This window comes from Drosophila pseudoobscura, chromosome X, assembly GCF_009870125.1.
Source record: "Drosophila pseudoobscura strain MV-25-SWS-2005 chromosome X, UCI_Dpse_MV25, whole genome shotgun sequence".
NCBI classification, from domain to species: domain Eukaryota; kingdom Metazoa; phylum Arthropoda; class Insecta; order Diptera; family Drosophilidae; genus Drosophila; species Drosophila pseudoobscura.
Genome location: NC_046683.1, coordinates 2,570,300 through 2,592,903, shown reverse-complemented (window position 1 = coordinate 2,592,903; position 22,604 = coordinate 2,570,300). Strand labels below are relative to the sequence as shown.

Sequence of the window (22,604 nt, the reverse complement as noted above, 5' to 3'; positions counted from 1 at the left end):
GTGTGTGTGTGTGTGGAGTATCTGTGTGCTGAACTACTTATGATTTGTTCGATTTTGGCTTTATCTATTACGAGAGTATTGTATATTGTATACTGATGCTTTTTGTTTTTATTTTCTTTTTGCTTTGATCTTTCCAGCTTTTACCATCCACATTTTGCTCAACTCTCATATTCTTTGACCTCTGCATTTCCTTTAAGTTTGAAACATACACATACATATATATATATATATAAATATATATACATATATGTATATATACATATATATTTTGAATTTGGTTTCTTTTGTTTTGTTGGATTGTATATAGAATCGTATGTATATATGTATATATATGGCCCTAATCTGGAAATACAAATACACACACATACATATAGAATACATTTATATCTTTAGAGCGTGTTTAGCATGTATTTTTTTTTTGTTCGTGTATAGAGACTTGTTGTAGATTCATGTAATCTCGTGGATCACTTGACGGGCAGTGTGTTTCCCTCCACCGGCGACAAATTCTTTCAAAATTCAACTCTCAAATTCTTTTTTCTCTTTTCATTTTTCTCCTGATTTGTCCCTCATTTGATGTCCTTTTTCTTTGGTCTTTAGCAAACTCTTTCGTATTCGTATTCGTATTCGTTTACATTTTCTTTACTTTTCTTCAAGTTTCAGCTATTTTCTGGGGCATAGTGATAGATAGGGGGGGGGGATAGGACTTTCATGGGCGTTCTTTTGGGGAAAGGTGTATTGATCTGCGCATCCTCTTCGTGTGTATAAAACGTTGAAATACTTTGAATTTGGTGGGTTAGTATACATATATTTATAGATATACGTGGCAATATATCTTTCAAAATGTCCTCTTAACATTGTATATTGTGTTTCAAATTGTGTTTCCCTTTTTCTTTTTTTTTCGCTTTGGGTTTTGATGGATCTGTTGTTTGTTTCATAAATGCGGGGATAGTATTCGTATTCGTAAATCGTTATCCTTCTTTCGGTACTTTACTTCATTTTTAATTTTACTTTTACTCTTACTTTCGCTTTCACTTTCACTTTCTTTTCCTGTGTGTTCTGTATTCTGTTCAGATTCTCGGCGAAAAGGTTCGCTTCGATCCTATGCTATAACATACATACAATATTTTTTCCTTTCAATTATTATTAGTATTATGTTTATCGTTAATTATGCTTTCCTTTGTTGCTTTTTGGTTTTCGTTTAACATCACTACTAATAATCAAAAAATGGACATTTATAAACTTTTATATAATGTATATTAAAAATGTGTTTTGTTCTTTTTTTATTTTTTTCATTTTTTTTTTTAATTTTTGGCCTCAGAATGCCACAATTTATTTGGTTTTTAATTGGGTTTTCTTTAGTTTGTAGTTTTTTGTTGTTTTTGTTTTTTTTTTTTTTTGGTGCCATGAAGTTGTTGCAACGCCATTCGTGTTTCGCTTAAATTCTTACAAAAGTTTTTGCGACCGCTAACTGAAATGCAGCTGAAAATGCACGAAAATATAATTAATATACAAAAAACTCATAAATTGCAGTTGCAGATAAAAATGAGAGAAGAAAATGAGAGATATTCATGAAGAGAACAAATTTATGGTATTCATCACAGTTTTGTTGTTGTTCGGCTGGTTGTTGTTTTTGTTTTTTGTTTGTTTTTGTTTTGGTAATGATTGAAGTTGAAATGTGTTCCACTTCCGTTTCCGGTTTGCTGCTTCTTCATGGCAATATATGTTTGTCTGTGTGTTGGTGTGACTGTGTGTGTCTAGGGGGTCGTCGTTCCACTCCCAGGAGGGATATTCCTTACCTACTCATTGAGCAAACTCGAAAAGTAAACAACCATTTTGTAGAATAATTCACGTCTTATTCGATATATGAATTTTAATTGGTTTTTTATGTTCTTTTTTGTTTTGTTTTGTTTCGTTTTTTGTTTTTTTTTTTTAATGTTTGGATAATGATAAAACAATTATAAAATTAATATTATCTTGGTATTGTATTGCAGCGTGTTAAAGAAATTAACTAATAATTTAATATTCAACTGAGATTAAACGTATTCGTGTGCCATGTGATTCTGGGGAGTGGGTTTGGGGTGCAGGTTCTGTAAACACTATGACTTAGTTCTTAGATTCCGTAAGTTTTTCCCATGATTAACAAACTAAAAAATAAGAAAAGCAAATGGAGAAAGCATTAGGCGATCATCCGGCGATTCCGGAAGCAGGGTTGCATATGCCCTCTCTCTTATCGTTTATCGATCGTTTCGATATCGTTCGTTCGATTCGTTTGAATTTTCGCATTGGTTTCGCGTTTGCTTTAGGTTTAACCTAACATAACATAAACAATAAACAAAAAAAGTATATAATATATATAATTATATGGTAGGGTTTTTTTTTGCATAATGTTTAATACGTAATTAGAAACTAACTTTTTCACTTGATTTCTGTTTGCGTTTTGGTTTTTGGGTTCGCTACATTTTGGTTTTTTTTTGGTGCATTTTCATAACTCCCTCGACATCCAGCGGCCTGGGGGACTGCAGCCTGCGTACCGCCTCGTTGCTTACTCCAGGCGTGCCTTGTAGGTGGTCTTCCAGATCTCGGCGAGTGTCACGGCACTGTGGAACCGATGGAAGATGCACAGCGGCAGTGTAATGCGCTGGATGATGGACCAGGGCACAAAGCCATAGAAGTCAAGCTGAACCTGTAGATTCAAGATTGGACCCATTCGGATATTGGTTAGTAAATGGAAACAATAATTCGATAGTAATAACGATTCGCAAGCCAAACAAACAAACAACATGCAAGAGTACAACACAGAAGCTCAAGTCATTTGAATAGAAGGTACCGATTAGATCGCTGAATGAACCCACAGAAGAGTATTTCGAACACGAAAGCATTGAGCTCTGTAGGGTCATGCGGGACATGCATCTAGTACCTTCTTCTTTAACGCACAGAAACATGCATGAACTATACGAACAGATGAACACATTTATGTACATTGAGTTAAACATTGATTAGAATAGAACGTATAGAACGGAACGATTTGAGAACGAGAGCGTTAATCGTTTTACTTAACTCAGTCTCGCTTACGTACATATCTACTTACAGGATTGGCGAATACTTTTTGAGCTTCGAATGTGTAGATGGCGAACATGGCCACATTGCAGATGAGTAGGAAGGTGACGATCTGGCGGCCGGGCTTGCTGCGATCGTGCTCCGGCAAGTGGACGCGACGCCGCGATACGTCAGCGATGAAGAGCAGCTGCAAGATCACCTGGAAGACGGCCACACCGCCGGTGGTCGTCACCAGGAGGCTGGGCTCGCTCTCCAGCACCTTGAGGCTGCCGGCAATGATGCTGAACACGGAGTAGGTGAAGAGGCCGAAGGCCGAGATGCGCAACAAGATGTCGTTCAGATTGGATTGCTCTTCGCAGCGGAACTTAAGGTTCTTTACTCTGTGAAAGGAGAATAGGGTGTCGTTAGTGCGGATCGAAAATGAAGTAAAGGCATATATGTATTCTAGATGAGGAATATGGAGAACCAGACCTGATGAAGCCCACTATGATGGCCAGTATGGCGAAGGCCATGAGGATGCAGTGGCTGGCATCGGCCAGGTAAATGGCCAACAGCGAGAACTGCTGATGACGCACCAAGACGAAGAAGAGTATCAGGCAAATGAGGGCGCCGACCAACAGCAGCAGACCAAAGAACAGTCCCTTCGACGAGCCAACGCAGTCGACGCGACCGGAGCGTGCCTGCTGCGCCATGGCGACGGCACGACGTGAGAGCATCACCTCCAGACGGTGCTCCAGATCCTCGTCGTTCATCCGTCCCGGATAGCGGCCGATGTGCTTCCACATGACATACAAAACCACCGCACCGATCAGCGAATACTCAATGATGAACGGATACAGATACGGCGCCGAGTCGTACACAATGGTCCCCATAATATCGATGCGCCCGCAGGCGGTGGAGTTGAGTGTGCCAATGTTGGAAGACAGCGCCGCCGGGTAGATACTGTCCAGGCTCTCCAGATTCTCGAAGGCCACCAGGCCACCGCTGGACTCCTCGTGCGATATGTCCGAGTAGGTCTGGAAGCTGTTCTCCATTCCGGGTCCGAAAAGGTTGTTCATGATGTTGACCGGGCCCTCCGTGCTGGCGGCTCCGATGCTGGTGCTGGGTGTGGATGCGGCAAAGCTGTTGAAGAACGAGGAGACGCTGCCAGTGGCAGCAGCGGGCAACGCCGAGGAGGCGGACCCATCGACTGGCGTCAGACTCGGGGCAGCGCTGGATAGGAGTCGCTGGAGGCCGCTGAAGGGCGATTCGCTGGTCGTGCTGCTGATGGCGTCCGTTGCAGTGCTGCCGGCGGAAATGGGTATGGCGGTGGTGGTGGTCAATGGGCTGGTGGTGGTGGTAGTGGTGGTGCCGAAGGTGGTGGTGGTGCTGGCAATGGTGCTGGGGCTGCCGCCCGTTGTGGTGGCTGCTGTGGTGGCACTTGTGATAAACTTCTTCAGCTTGCGGGCCATAGTAGTGCTGTGCCATTGATAGCCGGCCGTCGTGTACGGTGCCCGAGTGGTGGTGCTGCTGACGATGCTGCTCGCAGTGGAGCTGGCCACATCCCCGCCCATGCCCAGGCTCTTCGAGATGCCGTCTACGGTGTTGCGCACCAGCTTGGACAGCACATTGTCGCTCTTGTAGACATCCTTCGGCAGCAGATCCTCCCCGTCCAGCACCTCGAACTCGCTGTTCGGGCCGGCATGGGTGCGTAGAACGGTCCCGGCATGCCGCAGCGCATGCTGCCGCACCGAGTGGGCTATCGACGAGGCCTCCGGATCGGCCTCGTTCTTCTGGTGCCAGATGGTGATCTCCAGAAGCGACTCCTTCACCAGCGTCCGGATCCACACGCAAATGTTGGTGGCCACCACATGCATCAGCCCGAAGCGGGCAATCACCTTGAATCGGTGGATGTTCAGCTGCAAGTTCAGACAGTGATGAAGAGAGACGGAGAAAAGAGAGAGAGAGAGAGAGCAGTGCCCGGGTGGAGCGCTTGAGTACGACTGGGAGTCTTGGATGCCGCAGGGTTGCATGTACATTGATTACGTTGATTACTGGCGAAATTCGGCTTCGGGCGAACCGAACCGCATCCCCGACTACCCCTGCAGATGTTCCTAGAGGGTATTCCCAGATCCAATGATTTTTCTCTTCGAGGACTCTATAGCGTAGATATTATGATCAGAAAATATACTTGATGTACTCGAAGGCACCCGAAGCATTCGAAACGCCCACGAATCTGCGTTCGTTATGTTCGAATTGGTAGATCTTTTTATTGATTTACAGGATTTCAGTGTATGTATGTACATATGTGTATCTTAAGCTCAAATGAGTGTTTTTCTTCGGGAATCTATCGCGATTATCAATGCTACTCTTGACTTCATTCGGATGTGGATGGGAGCCCTTCATGGTCATGAAACCGAATATACTCGCCGGCACTCGAAGTCTTTGAAACGATTACTTGAAATGTTTGGAAAGACCTAATCTCTGTCGCATGAGCTGTGGAACAGATCTGGTACATAAGTCCATGTTTTTTGGGAACTTTTTAGTCTGCAAGGGGTAATCGGTGAGGGTGGGGCAACTAAACAAAAACCAAACTGCCACATCTGACATGGATCGATCCCTTAAACATAGATAACATACGAGTATTGTAAGTTATAGAGAGATGTTGTAAGCTAATGGTTATCATATACGAGTATCGGTAACATAGTATCATAGACATATGTAGGATGTATGTTTTTGTATATGCGGTATACAGTGTGAGAAATGAGTGTAGAGTAGGGAGTAGTAGAGAGTACAGTAGAGTAGAGTAGAAAATGATTTGCATATCGTACCTGAAATGGTGGCCTAGTCTGCGATCGCGCGAATTGTGGGGCGGTTGTTGTGGGATTATGTACACAAAAATGGTTTCATTAAATAACTACTTAGCAAATTTCGACAAAAATTTATTTAAAAAACTATGAATGCATTGATGGATGGATGTATGGATGAATGTTTGATGGATGGATGGATGGATTGAGGGTTTGAAATGCGTTGTTCTGTTGTTGTGGTGGATATGGTGTGATATGATGGGTGATTGATGATCGATGATCGATTCGACCCCAGCCGAATAGCACTGTACTGTGAGTGGTGGAGAGTGGATGCCACTTGTCGTGGGTGGCATTACGTTCGAGCCAAAGACAGAAACAGAGACAGAGACAGAGACAGAGCGAAGCATGGCAAGCGAATAGATGATGTGAATAGCGGTTGTGGTACGAGTGGAGTATGATATATGGGTGCGAATGTTGCAGTTGCAGTGGCAGTTGCAGTGGCAGATGCGCGAATGCATGAATGAAAACTCAACTGAAACTCAACTCAATTGCATAACTGCCAATTATCACGCCAGATACAGATACAGATACAGATATAGCGATATAGCGATACAGCGCGTTGCACACGCACACACACAGATACAAAGTGAGGGTGAGAGACCGAGTCGACCGTAACCGTAACCGTAACCGAATTTCTATTGAAATGATCCTACAACCCCGAAACCGAGTACCCGAATCCGAACTCTAGAGAGAGGTGGCAGATGGAAGACTAACCTCGAACTTTTTGGAAGCCTTGGGGATGTGGTTTCGTGTACTTAATCTTTGTTTAACATTTAACATACGATTACAGAATAGCCGTAGATAATAGTAGGTAGTAGGTAGTAGGTAGTAGTAGTAGTAGAAGGTAGTAATAGTAGTAGTAGTCATACGCTTACAGTGTTCTTTAGTTTAGTTTTTTTACATCGACACTTACCCGTGCATTCATGAATATAAAGTACATTTGCATGAAGGTGAAGATCATCTGCAGCAGCGGGTTCACTCCGATCAGTATGTGGTGGCAGGGCGAATCGAAGGGTATCTCAAAGAACGATCCAAACTCCAGTCCAATGTAGATCATGGCGCCCAGACCGAATGCTGCACAGAACACAGAACCCCCATCCCCCCAAAAAATCAGAACCATGGGACACTCTGCCATACTCTGTTATCCCTCTTACCAATGGCTCCCACTCGCAGGAAGAAGCTGCCGTGCGTCGGATCGCTATGAGTGGTCTTCCTCTTGCGTACATTCTTCGGGGTAACGGCCACCTCGGCATCCACGGGTGCTTCCTGCGCATAGAGAGAGAGAGAAAAACAGAGATTGAATGCCATAGGAAATTCACATATGACCCATAATTGATGTGGCCTCAAAGTATAATTAACATGACAGGGGCGCGCTTTGGGGGCGCGAACAGTGAATATCTATTGAATGTTTTCCCATGGAAATGCATCTATAGCGCACTTTAGCTGAGGTTATTCAATGAATTAAATTCCTACGAGAGATCAGTCAACATCGATTGAACAAAAGCTAGCGGCCAACGACCCAAGTTGAAGATCAAATAATCGGTTCGGAAAAATATCAGAGGAGCATAGTGTATCTTGAATGCGAACAAGAACCAATAAATGGGGGCTTTTTGGTAAAAGAAGAATCCGTAAAGGCCATCTAAAATGATTTAAATCTTTCTTAGAAGAAATAATCTAGAATCTAAGCTCCTGGAGCTTGAGGGCCACCTGAGTGTTCCTTTTTGAATGCAAAACAAACGAGTATTGTATGTGTTAATTATGAAAGATCGTTCTCTTGTAGTTTTACCTGATATGCGGCGCCTTTGACAGCTGCTTTGCCAGAGTCCTTGGAGCCCTTCGCTTCCTTCGAATCGGCTGGATCGGCATTCTTGGCTTTCTTCGATTTCTTCTCCTTGGGTTGGGGTTTCGGCTTGCTGCCATTGCCATTGCCATTGCCGCCATTGCAGCAAGAGCTCTCTGATGGAACACACGGAACACAGTAGCACGTGAAAATCGTCCCGCCATTCGTGAGAGACTCCGACTGTACTTACCCTGCAGCAGGAAACAGAATACGTAGAGGAGGAAGAGTATGCTGACGCCGTACAGATACGTGAAGAATGTCTCGTAGTAGAGCACTGGCAGGCGGTGTGTGGTCACATCGCTGATCACATATGCAATGCATACGACGATCAGGAGGATTGCGTACACCAGGCTGGTCACGATGAATAGCGATGTCCTGTATGGCCGGGAAGGGGGGATGGAGTCACATCATTAGTTCATGGCTTCAGAAATATGTACGAGTTCTGGGGCTTGGGTGCTCATACGTGTGTGTACGTGGGTGCTGCAGTTAGTGTGTGTGTGTGTGTGTGAGTGTGTGTGTGAAGTGTGTCAAGATCTGGCTACAACTCCCCCTCTGAGTTGACCCACTAGAACCGTTTTTGTAAGTGCGAGAGTGTCTCAATCTCCTACTTTCGTATACATGTGTGTGTATCTGTGTGAGTTTGCGTATCTGTGTGACTGACATGCAACTACATGCATACTCTCAAAGAGCATCTCAAGTGCAGCCGCCTCTCTCCCTCTCTCTGTCTCTCTCATTTGACAGCTCGAGAGCATAACAGCCGCCGTGTATTAGCCCTAATTTGATATTTGATTAGCCCTCTACTCCTCGCACAGTGGGCTCCATCCACATCCACATCCATATCGTTCATGCTGATGCAACCCACTGGGCGCGCGTGTGTGTGTGTGTGTGTGCCATGCAACAACTCATTGCAAGGCAGTCATTTTTGTGACCCAGTTAGCGGCATCAACGACTTGGCTGCAGCTTAAAATACACACAAAGCGCGTGGCCCCCTGCTTAGGCAGTCACTCATTTGCATGCAGCACGGCACTCCCCTCTGTGACAAAGTGGTGGTGCAGGCTGCAGGGCAGGGAAGCCTAAGCTCGAATCGAAACTGAAGGCGGAATTCATCGAACATACATAATGGTCGTCATATCTCCTGTAGAACAGGAGACATATCCTTGAGAATTGCATCGAAACGAATATGGAATTTGAAATATTACTTAATAAATTTTGCAGATTTTGAACTAGATTTTAGATTTCCATTTTATAGATAGAAGATGGTATTCATGGGGAAACCAAATATATGTATTTATCAAATGAAAGTTAATAATTTGATTCGAAAATATTCTCAAGAACCTTAGATAATGCGTGTTCTCATCATTTGCATTCTATTAAAACGATGGATGATATTTTTATGAAGGAAACTTTTTCGAAAGGTGAAGAAATATCTGTACTTTTCTCATACAAATCGTAGTAAAAGGCTGTGTCTGGCTTTAAGAATAAAAGAGATGGTTCTCCGTCGAGTGTGGATTACTTTACATATAAAACACATACTAACAATGTTGGGTGCCCCCATAGTCTTGTCCCATAATCATCTATTGGTCCAAGAGATTATCCCACAATCCACTGTGTACACATACAAGATGTAGGGACTATGGAAACACAAGGGAACAGTGGAACACATCTTGGTGCGGGCTTTGGATGGGCTTTGGATATGGATATGGTTATGGTAAGCATCATAGGTATCATATTACCATAGTTCGATTGGTCCCGTTATTGGATTTGTTTGATATGTGCCCTGTACCGTTATTTTCGCTGGCATAAAACTGTGTTTATTTGGATTTGGCTTGAACGTGTAGCAAACCCTATAAGATTGAAGATATTCAGATATTTCTGGTTCTGGTTCTGGTTCTGCTTGTGGGCGGGGTGTGGTGTGGCGGGGTTTTAGGTTTTACATAGCTGCTGGGGAGCGGCGGGGTTAGAGGTGGAGCAAGGGTTAATCTTTCCAAAGGAAGGGAGCATGAAAGAGAGACAGTGGACTCCTACGGTTGTTTTGTTTCGAGGCGGTGGGCTGTCGGGTTGCACTTTGGGCCATAGCATACTTGTGTGGTATATACAATGCTTGGTCGGTGTGGGTGTGTATCTGTGTGTTTCGAGTGGGTTCCCACTACCCGCTACCCACTCCCTACAGGTCACTGCCTATGCCCCCACTGATGATGATCGCCCGCCCCAACTGGATGGATGAACGATGGGTTCGGTTCTCGCACCTTTGCAGCGGCTGCGGCATGACGTTCTTGAGCTCCATTTCCTTGTTGGCCGCATTGTTCTTCTCGGCGCTGTCGGTGCTGCCGGCGGTGTGGGAGCGGGAGACCGGCAGTGTGGCCATGTTGTCTCCGCCCTCCACATCGACGGTAGCGACCTTCACTTCACCGCCGCCCATGGTTTCCGTTTCCGTTTCGGTCTCCGTTGCGCTGGCTTTTATTTTCGGCTGCGTGATTCCCGACGATTTCTAGTTTCCTCGATTTATCGATTGCTCGATAGACTCGATAGTTCTCGACAGTTGTCTTTTTGTCTTTCACTTGTAATTTCGTGTCACAGCTTTTTTTGTATGGTTTTCGCTTTCTATTATCTTTTGCAACTCTAAATCGAAACGAAACAATTTGCAGAGTGATTTTCGCGGGGATTAATTTGGTTTTTGTTGGTTTTTCTGGTTGTTGCTTTTGCTATTGTAACAGAAATGTGCAACAGAATTTCGCGAGCTAGCTCTCTCTTTCCCTCCACTCTCCCTAGGCACTCACTTCCTCTCTCTCTCTCTCCCTCCTGGGCCTTCTCTAGCCATCCCTTACTGCTGCTGCTGTTCTCTCTGTCCCTCTCTCTGTCTTTCTGATTTCTTGGGGTTTTTGTGGAACGCATTTGAAATGCATTTGACAAATGGGCAAATGAGGCGTGGTCTTAAGCCGCGCTTTCTGTTTTGGACTGCATCCCGGGGAGCCGACGACCTACTGACCTCTCTCTCTGTCTCTTACACTCTCTCTCTCTCTCTCTCCCTGTCTCTCCCTCTCGCTCTCTCTCGCTCTCTGTGTCCCAGCGGAAGCGGAGCGCAGCCCCAGTTCCCGCGTAAACAACTGTGATTTCAACCCTCGCACTCGCACTCGCATTCCGGGCGGGGAAAGTGTATCCCAAAAACGAACGGAGAATGGAGTCCTTCGGCTGCGTGTGTATGCATTGGATCGGCTATATTTATACATGTATATATCTCCATTCTGGTATATAGCTTCTCTTGAATCTTGAGAGCTCTCCCTCTCTCTCTCTCTCTCTTTCTCTCTCTCTCTTGTCTGTATAATAAGCTGTGTATTAGTGCCCGGTGCCCCATCAAAAGGCTTCTGATTTCTGGTTTCTGTTTTCTGGAGGCCTGGCTCCGCAGTAAATTGCAAGCTTTTAGAAAAAATAAAACCCCACTTCATCCTACGGATGGTATATATAGGGGCCGACATTAGAAAAATATATTCTGCAAATTGTTTCAGTTTTGAACCAGGGAAAAACCTCTTTCAGGTACAAGTTGGATGGATATATGCCATATACATTTTTTTCTTTTTGTTCTCAAAAACACTTCACTGTTCAGCACATTTTTCGCACACTTTGATCGGGACTTTTCACCAAACAAAATAAATGGAATATGCATAGAAATGCTCTGTTCTTTGATGGATTTGATTCCCTCTGCCAGACTGGTGCTGGTGGTCCTTATCTCGAGGCTTTACCTTGCGAACGTTCCACACAAAACACGTCCAAGAGCCTCTACTATCCAACTACAACTGAAAAGGCTCGTCGAGGCCTCGTCTCAACAGAGGGCCAGCAGCATCCAGTATCCAGCATCAGCGGCAGCAGCAGTAACCGCCCTCAGAGTGCGCCGAATCTCTCACTCTTTCCATCTCTCTCTGTTTCAGGATACTCCTCTCCGAAGGATACTTCAGAGCTGGGATGCGGCTGCTGCTGCTGCGGCTGCCTGCTGCCAGTAGGGGAAATTTCGGTAGAGTATGCCAGAAAGTAGGACACATTCTGTGTTTTATTTCGTTTTGTTTTCGCAGAGACAATTTCCATATAGTAGCGAGCACTTGATTGAAATGTTTATACCGCGCTCATCCATGCATCGAGGCTGTCCTCTGGCTATCCTCCGCCTATCTCTTAATTGAGTATTGAATCAGTGGGCAGGCCAGTGGGAGACTATGTTTAGCTTCCATCACAGCTTCTGCTTCTGCTTCAGCATCAGTTGCAGTTTCAGTTACAGTTACAGGATCCTGAGGCAGCGAGACAGGCAGCTCCCCCGGGGGCGCTCCCATGTAAATGGGTCAGTTGCAACCCAAGGGTTGAGGTTGACATGCCAATCAATGGATGGCTGGCTGACTCCAGGATGCAGGATGCAGGCATCAGATGGCGGAAGGCATCAGAAATGGGCAGAGGGTAGGGGCTGGGGGCCAGCAGCCGTCAGTCATCGAAAAGCAACAGCCCAAAACTCAATTACGGCTGCTTTTACTGCCTCTTACAACCAGCTACTCCACGGCACTATGGTTCTTACAGCCACAGTGCCGGAACAACCCCAGAACACTGAGCAGGCACGCGGGCACAGTGGATGTTGTGGCTGAAAACCTTCTCACTATTCATTTGGGGTGGGAAGTTCACTTGGGAAATGTGAAAGATGTAAAAGATTCCAGTTTCAGGATCAAAATATTTGAAGAAATTCAACTTTGATATAACTTTATTTCGATGTGAAAGGAATCATAAATCTATACTAATATCCTATAGTTCATACATATGTACCTGCAATGACTGCCCAAACGACATCAAGAACAACGTTATGTCGTGCGGATGCCTTATACATACATCAACAGAGGGGCACTGCCGCACGACACGCATGCAGTAAACTCGCACAAGTTCTGTAGTGTCTCTAGTTTCTGCGTAGTCGAATGACTTTTCAATGTGCTCTGCTCAATAAAATTACAAAACGTCAAAGGGACAAGTTCTTGTAGAATTTTGTTTGTCATTCGTTGCCTTTCCCAGTGGATATATGCTTACCCTTTGAGCGTCTCATTAGGCGCTCATGGTTAAGCTGCTGCTTCTCCTTCCCGTTGCGACTTGCACCTAATCCCCCACTTGAAGCCGTGCGCTGCCCATTGTGCGCAGCGGCAGCGGCAGAGGAGAGCAGCGCGACAGCGCGGCAGCAGCGCGTGGCTGCGGCTTTGGCTGCGACTGTAGCAGCGCAGCAGCATGGGGCAGAGAGCTTACGATATAGTAAAGCCGACGACGACGCGTCGTCATGCTGTCTGATCCATTCGTTTCCGTGGCAGCCGCTGTTCGTCGCCCTTTTCGTCCTGCTGTCGTTTTATCGTAACTCTAGCGCTCGCTCCGTTTTGTGCCGCCCGTTCGCCGCCTGTCTGTTGCGGCCTCCGCTTTGTGCGCATTTCACAACAACCAAAATGTTTCGGATTCTGTTTTGGTTGCGCCTTCGCTGGGTTGCCGCCCCCCGGCAGGAATCTGTACGCTTCCAGGACTCCGAACTACCGGCCGTATGCCATGACGCAGCCATTGACTGCAGTGTGCAGGCCCCATGCCCCGTGGCCCGTGTTGTGGCAAAGGGGTTGCAGCAGTGGAATCACAGGAGTGAAAAAAAGGACTACTCGGATAAGGATTTGCGTCGCAACTCCAATACTGCGTCGTAGTTGTGCCTGGAGTGGCAGACAGACACGAGGCATGGGGTATGAGGTATGAGCCGCACCCTGATCCCAGCCAGAGGAGGATGCATGACCCAAATGCCTGCCACACACTCTAATCCCGCGAGCAACGCGAACAAAAATAAGAGAAATCCCAATCGATGAGAGTCGACTCCTTTTGGAACATCTGCAATCATCTGGAGGAGTCCTTGATGGCCACGTTTCAACCACGTTTCATTGATGATGGCGCATAATCATGGAAATTACATGCCCCACATAATCTTTTGTGCTTTTAAAAGATCTTTTGGAAGTATAGATGAGGTTGTTAGAAGAAGTTTCAGCTGACTCTGACTAGGAACGTATCTATTCAAAGCACTATCTAATATCTCATTATGAAATTACAATTAGTTAGTTATTTCAGAACCCTTTCAAAACTAAGAATAAATTGATTCACTTTGTACTCTTGGAGAATACGAGTACGAGAGTATTCCTGAAATCAAAGAGCATTTCCCGCAGAGTTTCAATAAGTAGCTCCTGATTAAGCACATATTATTATAGTCCTTAGACTATTCTTAAGTCTGCATTAAGCTAAGAAGCTTGTATACATCCTTAATCATCACAGGATTGTTTTGAAAGCTAATTTGGATCAATGGTTGAAGGTTGAAGAGTGAAAGAGTGGAAGAGTGGATGAGGCAGGGGCTCCTCACCCTCATAGAAGCAGGGCTATAATTACTGTGGCGGCCTTTCATCTGCCACCCCTTTCGATAACCCTAAAGAAGGGTTGTGTTTCCTCTTGCCTAATTATATTTTTAGCCTATGAACAGATGAGGTCTTTATCAGAAGGTCTGAAGTTATTATTTATAAAACAAAAAGCAGTGAAGTCACACGAGTGCGAGTATTGGGGGTTGTGCCCAAACCTTGTGCCTAATCGGGTGATAATTACAGTACAAGGCTATAGCCAGGGGAATCGACGCAGCCTTCTGCAAATAGATTCGAGTCGAATCAATAAGTTACTTGGCCAAGCCATGTTCTGGAGAGCCTGGAGAGTCTGGAGAGTGCCTCTTGGCCCTATGCCAAGCATCGATAAGTAGTTTTCCTGTCGCGTTTTGTCGTCCTCCCCCCCATGTCTTTGGCTGGTTTTCACGAATGTAAGTCATTCGTACAATGACACTTTATGCCAGAGACAAAGACGAGGGCACTCTCCGCTCCAGCCTGACAGTTCATGCCGCAGCGCCAGCGCCAGCGCCAGCACCAGCACCAGCCCAGCCCAGCCGAGTGGAATGCTCTGTCGGTTTGTCAAGTTGCGTAATTTGTTTGCAACTTATCTTTTTCTCTGTCCCATTGTCGCCCGTTCCCCTTAGTACATTGTGTAAGCGATTTTCCTACTTATTTTTTAAATAGGAGCGGCAACAATGCCACAGCATCGGGAATGTAATGTTCCTGCGCCTGAGCCTGTGTCCTCAGTTCATTGACATTATAATCCGCAGGATGCCAAAAAGAATTACAATAAAAGCTGCATAAATTCGGGCCTTACACTCTACAGAGAATATAAGCGGGTATTCCCCCCTTGGACGGATCAAGATCTGGGGTTAGATTTTTTGGTGCACTACTGGATAAGGCCATCACGCAAGATGCAGGTGAAAGATCTACTAAGAACGTAAGTGAGTGGGAGGCTAGGCCAAAGATTCTTAGGGATTCTTGGGATGTTAGTGGGGATAGAATCATACGGTTATAAGAAGGAACTATCTATTGTATATGATTATATTGTTTTTTTTTGTTTTCATATGAATAATACCAAATCTGACCTTGGCTGTGGGCGCGTCAGAACCGGTTGATGTATGCCGCTGTAACGGTTTCTTGCTTTGATTAATTTGAAAACTTTTTACGGTGTACGGTATGCGGTTTATAGAAGGATTTCAAAAACACTACGCTACGATATCTAAGGATCATAGAGGAACATAAAGAGAGTTCTCACAGATCGAGAGAGGAACAGACTGAGAATGAATGGAAGATGGGACGACAGTCAGTCTTTCGTTGTAGCGCCTGGAACTTTTGGAAAAGGAACGCGAGGGAACGAATGGAATGAAAGCAGAGTACAGTTTCGGGTGGATGTTAAACGGAAATGGAACACAAAAGAACACATAGAGTGAGGGGGGATCATCATGTGATGCATGTGACCATGGAACGCACTTACTTTGCATTTTTCGGTCTTCGGGCATCGATCGGGAAGTCATCGTCGAAATCCAAATTGAAGTCCTCGCCCAGATCATGTGGCACTAGCGGTGTGCGCTGATGTGCAGGACTCGTGTGATAACCATCTCCCTGTAGCTGTTTTTTGAATCGAATGTTAAGTAAAATTGGGGATTAAACTCTCGTCCTGCATTGAGCTTGTTTACTTTTTTAACAACAATAAATTGGAATGTCGTATAGTACAAGATGTTACACATATTATATACAGAGACACAAACATATATATAGCATATATATATTATATAGATGGTTTCAAGGAAGCGTATTGCATGCATTTGTTTTTTTTTTCAAAAATAATATCGAAACAATTCCAATTTATTGCCAGAAATAATATTACTCATGAGAGTGGGCTCTCGCTTTTTCTCTTTTTCTGTTTTGATTTTCAGTTTCGTTTTCGAGGAACATAAAGTTAAGGGCGAATCGTTTACTCGTGCAAGGATTTGGTTCATCAATTCTTGGTTCTCTTCTCTATAATGGTAAAAATCTTTAAATATAAATCTGCCACACAAACAGACAGACACTCACTCACACGCACACGCCATAAAATCTGTTTCATTCTTAAAATTCATATGCAATATTTACAGGACTTTCGAGTTGGTATGGAAGTATTCATATGGTTGTATTTAGATGTAAGCGCATGATGTATGTCCAATGTACATACTGTATGTATGAAATTTGTGTCGCACTTTAAAAGTGGAGTGTTTTAATGTGTTTGCATCAAATGAATAAAACTTCTTCTTCAAATTATGATTTTAAAGATCTTTTAGAACCATTGCCTATTCAAAATTCGTTTTAAACCAACGAAAATATGTCTTAGACGCGTCCTAATTCGTGTCTAACAGTTCTTCTAATAGTAGTCTAGTATTTTTTTTGGTATTTTTTCATTATCAATCCTGGTACTTTTCTTTTCCGTGTCTAGTAGTATTTTAGCAGCAGTCTAGCTATTTATTTAGAATAATGGTAGTAAAAATCCTAGCACAGTTTTTCGTTTGGTTTACAAATCTTTCTATATTTGGTTTAGATTTTAATTTCGAAAGTTTCGATGAAATTTGATAAGATAAGGTTAGGCTAGAGGTCGATTAAGCTCCGATTAAACATTGTGCCAAAAGCTGTATGTATTTTCACTATAAAATGCTCTTTAAAAAAGTGGAACTTCAGAGATGTTTTTATGTTAAAGATACACATTCGTTTGTCTGATGGATGCTGGATTATGGATGAGCTGTGCATGAGTTTTGAGTGTGTGTGAGTGTGTGTGTATAAATGAGATATGTATATTGCATATGATTGCGGGGGGAACGGGGGGAATCCTTGTAACGAGTATATCGAATAGCCCGTACCTTGACCACAGTGCCGACCTGATTCGATTCGGAGGCCGACTGTCGATTGTCGAGCAGATTGGCCCGCTCCATGTTCTCCAATTGCAGTGTCTCCCGTGGCTGGTCCAGCAAACGTTCTCGCATCTCATGTATGTAGGGACACCGCTGCATTCCTCCTCTCCCCAGGGTCCTGACGATGACTCTCGCTTGTGTATCAACGTATGTATGTATATCTGTGAGGTATCTGCTCCTCTTCTATGTGTATTTTTTGTATATCTGCTGATTGATTTATCGATTGATTGATTGATTGATTGATTGCTTGCAAGTGTTAGCTGACTACTTGGCTACTCGGCTCAATAAATAGTTAAAGCTTCTAGCGATAGCAAGCCATTCATTCTTCCAAAAAGGTGGCTAAGGTTGTCTTGGGTGTAAAGGCTATATAAAGAGTTCTTAAGGAGTTAGTTAGTTTTCTGGGGGGTTTCTGTTCCCCAATTCTGTTGGTTGATCAACGTGGATAAATCAGTCATACAGTTTGCAGCAGCAGTTGATATTTTCAAGACTTTTCGGTTAGGCTAATTGGTCGATCTGCAAAGAGAAGAGAAGGGAAGGGAGGGGAAGGGTAGAGGGGTTTTTTCTTTTAGTTAAAAGGTTTCATTAAGTATGTATTCTTAGAAATGGAATCAAGTGGAGCGAATGCCATCGCTGGCATTGAGTGTTCCAAGTATTTCCATATTTTCACTAGATATTTTACGATTTCTTGCCAAGTTTTTTTCTCAATCAAAAACATTCAGATTTTGATGCTCTGCTCTGCTTAAAAATAAATTCCGCCCTTGAAAAGCGAGAGACGAAACAACAAGTGGAAATTCCAGTAGGAAACAGCCACCAGCCATCAGCCATCAGCCACCAGGCAGTGCTGTCAGATGCGATGCTGACGGACGTGTCTGGCAGCGGATTCCCATTAAATCTCTCATCGAAGATCTTGACAGATTTATGAGGGAGCCAGCCGTGGTCGTGGTCGTGGTCGCGGTCGCAGTCGTGCCCCCAATCCCTGGTCCAGTAAGCCGCTTACTAAAGTGTGTCCAGGAACCGCGAAACCAGCATCAGAGCCAGCAGCAGCTGGGGCGAAATTTGATTTGATTATGTGCCGCACTTTTTTGCCTTGGCTGCTGGCCAGAATGTGGCACGCATCCATGTGGCATGCTGCAGTGTATTATTCAATAATATGTTTATTTTCTCGTCTGCTTTGGGGCAACAGACGAATGGAGCCCGAGGTCGTGTGCCGCACCAGAGAGGCAGAGGCGCACCCACCCACATCTCCCTACATCTCTTTGGCGCCCCCTGTCTCCCCTTTGCCAGTGGCAATGGCATGTGAACGCCCCTGGTGCACCCGAACGCACAAAAGCAGAAAATACACCGTGACTGGAAGCCATGGGGGCATGGAGGCATGGCTGGCCATACGCATTCGAGGGGATCGGGGATACGGGGATACGGGGATGTGTACAAAAACACAAACAAAAACACACCCACCGATCCGTAGAGATCGATGTGGCCTCTATTTGCTTAGCCGAAGAGAGTGCCAAAATATAGAGCCCTACAATGGGGAAAACAAAACAGGAATATGCTGCGAAAGTCCAGAACGAAGATCTGGAAACGATCTTCTCTTGGCTTTTCCTTAATCACTCTTGGATTTCATTCTTAAAAACCCTCAACAAGTGCCATTAGATGAGAGAATAGCACTGCAATCCAATCCGAACTAAACGAAATCAGAAAGAATTATTGGCGTAAAAGATCTCTTCAGTACAATTCCCTTCTTCTGTGACATTCCGTCCTTTCAATCTTAATTCTTTCATTCTCCAAGAACCACTCTCCCCAAAGAACCTCTAAGTTGATACAAAAAGAGATTAGGGATTCTTAAACATGAAATTGTAGAGCCAAAATATAAGGCTTCTTTAGTGTAAGATGTATGAAAGGATCATCTGCTTAAAGAGAACATCTTTGTGGGAGCATCAATTGTGTCTTATTTTAGATAAGATTACGGATTTCGATGGTAAGGAGTAGAGAAGTTCATGCGGAATGGAAAAGGTACACTTCATCGAGAGAACATCTTTTATAGAGGCAATCGATTCGCCGATAATCGGGTCAAGATAGCGATTTGGCTGCGGCCCACTGTCGAATGTTGCTTATAGCCAAAACGGGAAGGGGGGCACTTGCAATTAACAACATTTGGTTAGATTTTGCGCCAGTTCCCTTGTGCGGATAGCAGTGGACATGGGGCGGACAGGGGCGGACAGTTGTTAGCCATCAAATGTTAATGGTATTAGCCAAGCTTTCAATTTACGCGACTGTGTTGGTTGGGAGAACGCGAGAACGCGAGAAGGCGAGACCGAGAACGAGAACATGCGACAATTCTGGCCTGTGCCAATGGCCATGGAAAATGCCCCCAAGAAGAAGCTGAAAACAGCAGCAACATTGTGTGAATGCAACATGAACGCTTTTTATGTCTGCCCCACCATTGCCTTAATGCGGTTTTAGCCATAGTTTTTTCTTAACTTTTTGTTGCTGCTCTTTGGCTGGTAATGATGGGTCCCTGTCCCTCTGAGGCAGGCCCTCGTTAACTCTCCAGCTACTTTGGAACGACCATCATCCATTATTTTGGAGAGAGGCTGAGCTTGGGGCTGGGGCTGTGATGTGTGTCAACTTTACGATGGGAATGAATTTAGTGTGAGAACAGAGCTTCTCATTGCCGTGGGGGATTTGCGTCTTTGAGATCCCATTGCCATAAAAACTCCTTTTGGAAGAGAAATACCATTTCCCTGCGAATCAGAGAGTCAAATGTTTATCCGAAAACATTCTTAGAAAAGATCTAATTCTTTAAGTACTTTTTAAGCGCTATTTCAAAGCTGTTTGTGTGTACTCGAATTTACCCAAAACAAACATCGTATTTTTCAAAGAACTTCCATTTGTCGAATTAAAAGGGTAATGGGAAACCGCATTTGTTGTAAACAAACGATGCCCCTTGAATTGGGGGAGATCGTTGCAGTGCGACTGTCGATGTTTATGACAGACCCGGCAATGTCCGATGACAGATTACAAACAAACCAATCATCCATCCGTCTATCCAATCCAATCATTTGAAACCCCAACCCCAACCCCAACCACACCCACACCCACCCACATGGGCGCACGGCCACACGGCGGCGGGCGCCACTGGAAAATTACAACTAAAAAACAACTAAACATGATCTATGCAGATCTCGGGGAGCGTAGCGTCGTTGCAGCGGAGACACGGAGACGGCGCCCACATTGAGAACCGGATATTGCAGATGGAAGGCAACAGAACAGAGCACCAAACTGGGAATCGGATTTGGAGCTGCAATTGGAAACGGAGTGGAAATGGAAGTGGAAATGGAAATGAAAATGAGAACAGAAGAAGAGCAAGAGGAAGAGAGCAACGGGCATGAGAACTGCCACCAGATGGACGCATGTGGCAGACATGGAAATAGGGTGACCTTATAAACAGTATGCTGCTGCTGTTGCTGCTATTCCCAGTGCAATGTTCCATGGGAGAATGAACTGTGGCCCATGAGCCATGAGCCATGAGCCATGGCAAGGCACGGCTTCGAATGTTGTGGCCCTGGGCCCCTGTTTTTGGGTGGGTGGTGATGGGTGTGTGTGTGTGTGTGTGTGTGCGTTCCTTTGGTCAATCCGTATGTACGTCTGTCAGTCATTCGCTTGGTCCGTTCCGTCCATTCCATCCCCATTTTTGCATTTGGTCGCCGTCGTCGCGAGGTCGTCGGCTCATTAGTTAATATGCCCCCGGAATATGCAGAATATGCATTTTGTTTTTTCTGCCTCTCGGCTCTTTCATATTTTATGTTGCAAACCACCCCTCCCCACCCACACACACGGACCCACCCATTTAACCACCTCTAGAAATGGAATCGCGTGTCGCTTGTCGTCGCGGCTTCGGCTTCAACCCTCCGCAAATGTTTTCTACGTTTTGTACGATTTGCTAAAATTCCTCCCAGCGGATATGCGAGCGTCGAACGACTTGACAGCAGAGTACTTTCGAAGCATAGATCGATAAAAGAATCGATAACGATCACAGGGAAGAAGTAACGCTGCAAAGGGAATACAGCTAAACAAAGTGGAAGAAATATCATTTCGGAATGAAATGAAATGCTTCAAAAGAGCAATAATGATGAAATATATGTAAGAAAATTACAATGTTATTCATTCAGTGCCCTAACGATTTCCCTAGATTCAATGGCAATCAACGAAAATCATGAGACATTTTAAAGGTGCAGATATTAGATTGGTATTTAATTACTTGAGACAGCAACTCGTAGATTGTAAGATTGAATACAATAGCTATATGTATCGATGGATTTAAGAGTATGCCCCCTGATCGCGATTGTATTGTGATGAAATTATAAGGTTTAAGTGTCTGTTTGACACGGTTTCAGCGCTTCAGCAGGACACTGCCGGAGTGATCTTACCACCCAGAAAGGTGACCTGACCCAATTCCGACCACTGTCTTACTTACTTCTGCCTGCCACAGAGAGTGTGCCCCAAACAACACCTCTCCTCAGCCACAGACACTGACACAGCCACAGCCACAGCCACAGCCGCATAGCCGTTTTGTGCGGTTTTCCTTTGTCGCATTTCTTGTGCAATTAAGATTTTCCATTTCGAGCACTTCTATGGGTTGCCCCCAGGGTCTGGTATTGGGATTGGGGCTCTGGGGCTCTTGGGCGCTGGGGGGTCTGGGAGAAAAAGGAAGCGAAATCGCCTCCAATGTCTTTCTAATGGAAGACCAAGAAATGTGTGTGTGTGTGTGTGGGAGTGTAACCCGAGAAGGCCAATTGGCGTTTGGCGATCAAAAAGGGGATTAGTGGCTCTGACACACAAACACCGGGTGATGTCATGTGTGCAGGGTATTCGTCGGGTTCATCATCACTTACTTGGGGGGGCTCTTCCAGGCTTCGGGTTCCTTACATGAGGAGTGGGGTGGTACTCTTCCCTCTCCACTGTCTCTCCTTTGTTTTGTTAGGAATTACGTATGTCCTGGTTTCTCTGAATACTTCGTGGAAGCCGGGGGTACAGTTGGGGCGGGGTGGGCGGGGATGGTGCCCCAATGAGTGGCTGTGTGTGTGCTTCGCGTCTGTTGCGCTTTGTTTCGCTTTGTTATTGCGTGTCCTTTTTGTGTCCTTTCGTTTGTTTGCTTGTTTGTTTTTGTTGCCTGCCTCTGCCCGAAAATGCGTTGCAGCTCAACCGGAAGCGGATGCCCTCACACACACACACACACATACACACGCGCGCGCGGTCACACACAGACAGCAGACAACAAGATGGACGACGACGACGTCTGATGCGCACTCAAAAATTGAATTTGTTTTCTTTACTTTCTTTCTGCTTTACCCTAATAATCTGTTTCTGTTTCTGTTTATATTTTCGTTATGTTTTTTGTATTCAACGCACTTTTCTTACACTGCACAGCAACAACAATAAAAAAATGAAGAAAATATTTTAGCAAAGTATGTGCAACAATTGCGAGAGGGGGGCAGCAGCAGCCAGCGACAATTGCTACCACATCTGCAACAGCAGCAGC

At 44.8% G+C, this 22,604-nt stretch overlaps 1 protein-coding gene across 17 annotated transcripts; it reads right to left on the bottom strand.

Annotated features, from left to right (window-relative positions):
- Window positions 1-1,365: 1,365 nt before the first annotated feature.
- On the bottom strand, window positions 1,366-22,348 carry OtopLa (Otopetrin-like a). 17 transcript variants are annotated; one of them, XR_004470025.1, is made up of 14 exons: window positions 21,958-22,348; window positions 17,015-17,578; window positions 15,622-15,755; window positions 15,233-15,271; window positions 9,477-9,587; window positions 7,934-8,118; window positions 7,690-7,859; window positions 7,058-7,169; window positions 6,817-6,977; window positions 5,868-5,885; window positions 3,529-4,955; window positions 3,077-3,437; window positions 2,412-2,683; window positions 1,366-1,479 (listed from the first exon to the last, which is right to left on the bottom strand). XR_004470025.1 is itself a non-coding variant. In XM_033383069.1 (13 exons), the coding sequence occupies exons 2-13, from the start codon at window positions 17,162-17,164 to the stop codon at window positions 2,543-2,545; spliced, it is 3,009 nt and encodes a 1,002-aa protein (XP_033238960.1). In that variant the 5' UTR covers window positions 17,165-17,578; window positions 21,958-22,348; the 3' UTR covers window positions 1,613-2,542. The 17 variants fall into 17 exon arrangements, 15 of the variants coding, with proteins under 15 accessions (XP_033238960.1, XP_033238963.1, XP_033238961.1 ...); XR_004470026.1 differs by lacking the exon at window positions 1,366-1,479 and adding an exon at window positions 1,613-2,310; XM_033383069.1 differs by lacking the exon at window positions 1,366-1,479 and having other exon boundaries at window positions 1,613-2,683.
- Between the last annotated feature and the right edge of the window lie 256 nt (window positions 22,349-22,604).

Excerpts from the sequence above, each read along its gene's own strand:
- OtopLa (XM_033383069.1), bottom strand. The coding sequence starts at position 17,164 with ATGCAGCGGTGTCCCTACATACATGAGATGCGAGAACGTTTGCTGGAC. Across the intron at positions 15,756-17,014 it reads AGGTCGGCACTGTGGTCAAG|CTACAGGGAGATGGTTATCA; the intron begins GTACGGGCTATT and ends TTCAAAAAACAG. Across the intron at positions 7,170-7,689 it reads TCAAAGGCGCCGCATATCAG|GAAGCACCCGTGGATGCCGA; the intron begins GTAAAACTACAA and ends CTCTATGCGCAG.